General features: G+C 36.0%; 1 protein-coding gene across 1 annotated transcript in view; it reads right to left on the bottom strand.

Annotated features, from left to right (window-relative positions):
* Positions 1–1712: 1712 nt before the first annotated feature.
* LOC139727895 (uncharacterized) overlaps positions 1713–6000 on the bottom strand; it is a 47618-nt gene continuing 43330 nt past the window's right edge. The window contains exons 9-10 of the mRNA XM_071638868.1: positions 5058–5112; positions 1713–4172 (exon numbers count right to left, since the gene is read on the bottom strand). Of these exons, the coding sequence (XP_071494969.1) occupies positions 4087–4172; positions 5058–5112 (141 nt within the window). The 3' untranslated portion in view covers positions 1713–4086. The remainder of the gene's footprint in view (positions 4173–5057; positions 5113–6000) is intronic.

The following is a 6000-nucleotide window of genomic DNA, read 5'->3' as shown; positions in this document are numbered from 1 at the left end:
TTAAAGGGACTGTACAGTTCTGGTTGAGGTGAGGATTTAGCTTTTAATGTTTTGCGAGATATTCAGAAACCACTCTATGAGATGTCAAAGAGCATGCAATTCTAAAGGGTATCAAAAGTTTATTTGATGAAAATCAGTTTTGAAATGGCTGAGATATCCAAAAACAAGGTGAAACAAAGAGATCCTAATAAAAGGTGTGGCCTGTGGCCATTTATTATTATCACTTTTTTGGATATCTCAGCCATTTGAAAACCAATTTTCCTCAAATAAACAATGAATCCTTCTTAAAATTACATGCTCTTTCATATTTCATAAGGAGGTTTCTCATTATCTCACTTAGGAATGTTATAAACCTGAATCCCCACCTCAACCAGTACTGTACAGTTGCTTTAACTTGTGTACATGGAAAAGCATACTTCCTTCAAAATTGCCAATGCACAAGATTGCAAGAGACATACCAAGAAGGTAGACAGAAAAATTTTGACATGGATTAATTGTTACTGAACTCAGCTCTATTACACGTAATAATCCATGCAACATCATTAAATGAAACCAAAGTCACCCATGTCTTCAATGTGCATTGCTAGAGGAAACCATTTACACAAGCATAAATGAGACATGAATGAACACATGTTCATGTACACAAGCACATATACATGTACACCACTACAAGCCTTAACACATGCTAAGTACATGTTTATTAAATGCTCGTAACCCTAATAGGTAGGTGACCTGCAGCTTTGCTTTGACCTTTGACATGACCTGTGAGTTTTCCATTACGTTTCACTGAGTTACAAAGCTGCACTGTAACATGAAAACTAAAGTTTTCATCTCTTTAGGGGAGGGGACTGAAAAATCATGTAATGCCACAGGTAAAGGGAAAGTCTCACCTGAAAAATTATTTGTGCGAGTTGAAGCAGGAAAAGTTAAAATGAGAGGTACAGGACAGTGCACTTTAAGCAAACTATGATCAAAGCTAAGAAAGTTACTTAAAATGTGACGTAATATCTGAGCTGACCTTTCATTTGTCCTCTACATGAAATTCCATGAAATCTCTCTTTTGTTCATTAATGATGACTGAACATACATTTTTCATGCAAAGGTAGTAAAGAAAAATATTTACAATGATGGCATGACAATGCATGTATGAGTGGATATTTACTTGATAGGAAAATGAAAATGTCTTCTTTTATAGTACATAGCAACTGAGGTGTAAGAATGAAGGTGACATCACAGATTTGCCAATTTATGTTTGATTGATCAGAACTTCAAAAAATCATAACTTTTTCAGTTTTCATCAGAATTTGATCAAACTTTCAATATTCTGTTCCTCTTACTTTCCTGCTATTCACTCAAAATGATTTTCAGGGTATTTTTCCCCTTTAACACATGAAAAATATCAGTACCCACATATTCTCATCTGTAATTCTCAGTATCACCAATACCTAGGTGGCATGCACAGATCAGTGTTTTAGATATATTATGGGATAGCCCAGGAGACAAACTTGCCCTGGGTTTGGCTGCATATGCACTCAGGTCATGTTCCATCTTTATCCAAGGGTATTTTTTGTTAAAGATTTCGTTGCTTTCCATCATGTGACCAGCACTCTGAAGCCTTGCAGTAGTGAACCATGACTCTAGTGACTGCAAATCAGTAAAATTTTTGAAATTTTAAACTATTTTTTAGTTAAATCCTACAGTTGTAAGTGAAGAAAAAAGCAGCAACGAAAGTAAAGCAAACGAAAATTGTATTGAATTGCGTGGGAACTCAGACACACGCAAGACAACCAGAAGCGACAATGACAACGAGGAATCCCACAGTGCATCTGCGACAGGGCATTTTAGCATGCATAGAAGTTTTCTGCGCATTGGCGATACCGACAATTAATGCTGTGTTTACATCATGTTCCTGGCAGCCATGGCAGTCACGTTTCAGGCCACCATGGACAAACAGGATGGACTTGAGACAACACAGGGGGATGGGATGGGCAAACGTGACAGGCTGTGATTGCCGTGGATGCCGCGTTAGATTTTAAACTGTCAAAAAATTTTCCACGGTAATCCTGGTGCTAATGAGAAACCTTGTAAGCCGTAATAAAATGGGGTAAATGCAACAAAACATGGCAGCACCTAAGCTGCAACAAATCTTGGAGGCAGTCCATACTGGGATGCGACAGGAAATATCATGTAGTCTAGCCTAACCACATACCATAAGAATGACATCTGATAGCTACATGTTCATCGAAGCGAGGACTGGAACGAACAAGACTACAATACAGAGGGGAAAAATAGAAGAATATCTTGTCAATCCACAGTGCATCACGTTTTGGGCAAACAGGGCTGCCGTGGCTGCCGGGAACATGTGTAAACATAGCATAAGAGAGGACTTCTGATCATAATCATTTGATCCAATAATAAAATTACATTCCCCTGTATTCAGGAACTCTGTACATAGACGGTATACTATAGTAATACATTGTCTTGATGAAACATTTGCACTCATATCTACAAAATTAAATTCTGAGAATATAGTGCAAATTGTATGACAATCCATCACCATCTGTCATGTATAGTTATCCTAAACATGACACGCATCTCACTATCAAGTCATTGTAAAGGTGTATTTGGATTTTATGTATCTTCAACATTGAGCATACTGTACAATAGCACTGCTGTCTGTTGCCACAAGGTTTTGATGGCATTAAATGGGTGCATTTGGGTATATCATCTTGTTAAGTTTCCTGTACTTTAGCTTGCAATAAGCTTGTACTGGAAGTTCATTTTCAGTAAGCATGGCATCATACTCAAGGACTGGTCAAAATTATTGTCATCTCACATTAACACTATATACTATGCCATTGCTAATTGATCAAACTTTCCTTATTGTCATTAATCATTTCTTGTCAAAGTGATAAGATGTTTTAAAAAAAATGATATACATTGTTTAAGTAAACAAAATATAATCACTATGATGGCAGAAATTTACAGGGCAAAACATTAAAGAAATACGCATTAAATGTAAATGCTGTGTACAGTAGCAAGTACTCACAGTGTACCATGTCATTCAGTGAGAATCTACACATACAGTTTCAAGTGATACTGATAATCAAGTTCCTGTGTGATTGTCCATTAAACATTAGGCCATCTCTGGAAATTCAAGGTCCTTATGTTTCTTTTGCTTAACATTTCCTGTCAAGTGATGGAATGCAGAAATTGAATTAAAAAAAATGAATATATCATCTTCTAAGCATGCACATACTTGAGCAAGTGTATGTCAGATTGACACATTTCACAAATTTGGATATACAGTAACATGGCATTCATGGAGATTGGATAACATTAACAAGCAAGACAAAATCCAGAAAAAAATGCCACAAGATCTATGTAGTTCAAGGCACATAACAAAGAACCTGGGGCACTTTACAATTGTAGGAGATATTGACAGGAATGTTTACATGTACTTTCGAGACTTGTTATCAAAGTGATATCAAAATCAAAAGCAAAAAACAAACAAAACAAAACTAACACAAAAACAAACAAAAACCACATTCAGCAAGTCTTTGAAAATTGCATTAGTACGCTGTATAAGAATTGTGCAAGCCATCCACTCCTAAGACTTCATATTCTTTTTTGTGTGCTCACTGATGGCCATGAAAACTTTCTGCCATTCAAATGGTCACAACTGTAAGCATATTTGCTCAAATCTCTAAACTTTCATTTCAGGGCAGTATTGAAACCTCTCTTTCAGGTGCACATTTCTCTAATGCTTTCTGTTTTTCTATTGTTTTCTTCAGAAGGGAAGTCTACCATGCACTGGGGCAATCAAATTTGACTATTAAATGCAGAGAGGAATCACTGCCCAAACTTCTGGGCTTCTTATCCAATTACTCCATGACATAATATCCTTTGCAGAACATTCCTTTTTTAAGAGGTTGATACCTAAAACATTAGTAATTCTTCCGCATAGATGGTCTTACTAATCCTGTCATTGTACAGCTTTGGAATGCAAAATAACCAATGAACTCAACACTGACATATATACACTATGAAAACAAAGGCGCCAAACACTGGAAGTTTCTTTCTCTACTATACAGCTGTGGTCAAATTGCGGGGGTCCTTGATATGGCCTTTTAAATACTTCATCATGCTGAATGTTCGGATCCGCCTGCGCCCTACCAGCATAGAAGGGGAAAAAGACAAGTCAGATTCACTTTTCCAAGAACAACAAGAATTGAAGTAGAAATGGAAAATGATAGCTTTAACACAACTGCATTAACTTCAACTCAGCTACAGGTGGCTACAGGTATACATGTACTGGGATTTTGCATAGCAAAGATCTGCTAGAGGCCTGCTCTTACAAGGGTGGGGGCATGTCATTCTGGATATCATAATCCGATCTGAATTAAAAGGATGACAAATAATTTTGCTCAATAATTACTCTCCATGTGTTCCTTTCTCAACACGTCACACATGATTAATCTAGGGGGAGCTAAATTTAATCATTTAAAGGTACAACTTAACTAATGACAATTTGGACATTTGGAAGTGAGGTTATGTGACAGGCACCAGGCATCTCTTCACACATGTGTAGTTGTTTTCATGAGAAGGTTACAAAGACTTCTGCTTAACATTCCCCTACATGAATGTTATGTATTCTCAAAGAGGCTCACGTTGATCATAAATCTACTGACAAGTCTCAACAAATGTTATGCTATTAAACAACCTCCACAAGAGAAACTGTTAATTCCTCACTCAAAAGTCCTCTTTTTGATTATTATTACCATTATTGTTGTGTGTGTGTGCGTGTATGTGTGTGTGTGTGTGTGTGTGTACAAAGCAAGAGATGACTTTTAGGTTAGAGAACTGTCAGTCACATGACCCCAGATAGTTTCTTGATGGCTTACAGAAACTCATGGAGTATAATCGTTAGACATATCTAAATAAAAATCTACATACTTCAAAATATATATATATTTTTTTTATTTCCATGCTTGGAAACAAATTTTGAAATTGTTTGTGACTAAATGTAAGGCAATGTATCATATTTTTGCACTTACCAAATACTCTGAAGAGCTCATCATCGCATATATGAAACTGCTTATTTCTTGGATCCTGCAATGCAACAATGAAAATGATACTTCAAGGCAATCTTTTTCAATTGATGTCGAAAATAATTTCTTTTGCCGAAACATTAGCATGTACACTTCTCTCAATATGACACACTGTCATCTCTTAATTTCCATGAATTGATTGTACTGTTAGATGGTGGTGACATGTTTATTTTTGAGTAGTCCAGTTTATTCTGCAGCAAAAGGTTGTAAACTGTTACATTTAGTCTTATTTTTCACTTTCTCATTCTCATGAATAGTTCTGTTCTGTTTGACGTATGACCTAGTGAGTTATCTTAATGTTATTTGTTGTGATTGTTACTTTGCATGTATGTGTTTACAGGGCCCCCTGGAAAACAGTATTTGATTACTGACAGGGCCACCCTATATAAATAAAACAAAATGATAATAATAATAAAGGTATAATGACCCTCAAGCATTCTCAATGTCTGATAAGTGGTAGACAAGTGTGCACATTATGTTGGATTTTGTTTTCTTTTTGGGTTTTTTTTTTTTTAGTGAATGAGGTATTGTAAAGTACTATGGCATTCAAATCTTGATGACTGCTCTTTCAGAGCATGTAAAAATGGAACTTCAGTGTACATGTGCTCCCCCAACTTAATGTAGTACATTGATGTTTAACGACATACAACATATTGTAATCACGATATCAAAGTACCATTCTGTGGCTGGTTGAAAACTGGTGAGGGAAAATAAAAAAAATAACGCTTCGAAATCCAGTTCCCTGTTGACTATTCTAACTCGAACTAGAACTATCACTCCATGTCATTAAAACCCCCACTTAAAACTGAGGGAGTTAAAGCAGCAATAATTTTGTATGCTTTTCATTGAAAAAAAAAAATGTTGTTACCATGGCAATGCATTGTTCAAC

This window comes from Diadema antillarum, unplaced genomic scaffold (genome assembly GCF_040938485.1).
Source record: "Diadema antillarum isolate AM-2024a unplaced genomic scaffold, OU_Dant_1.0 seq00000158_RagTag, whole genome shotgun sequence".
Classification (NCBI taxonomy): Eukaryota; Metazoa; Echinodermata; class Echinoidea; order Diadematoida; family Diadematidae; genus Diadema; species Diadema antillarum.
Note: the sequence above shows the minus strand (reverse complement) of the source record. Positions and strands in the feature narration are given on the sequence as shown.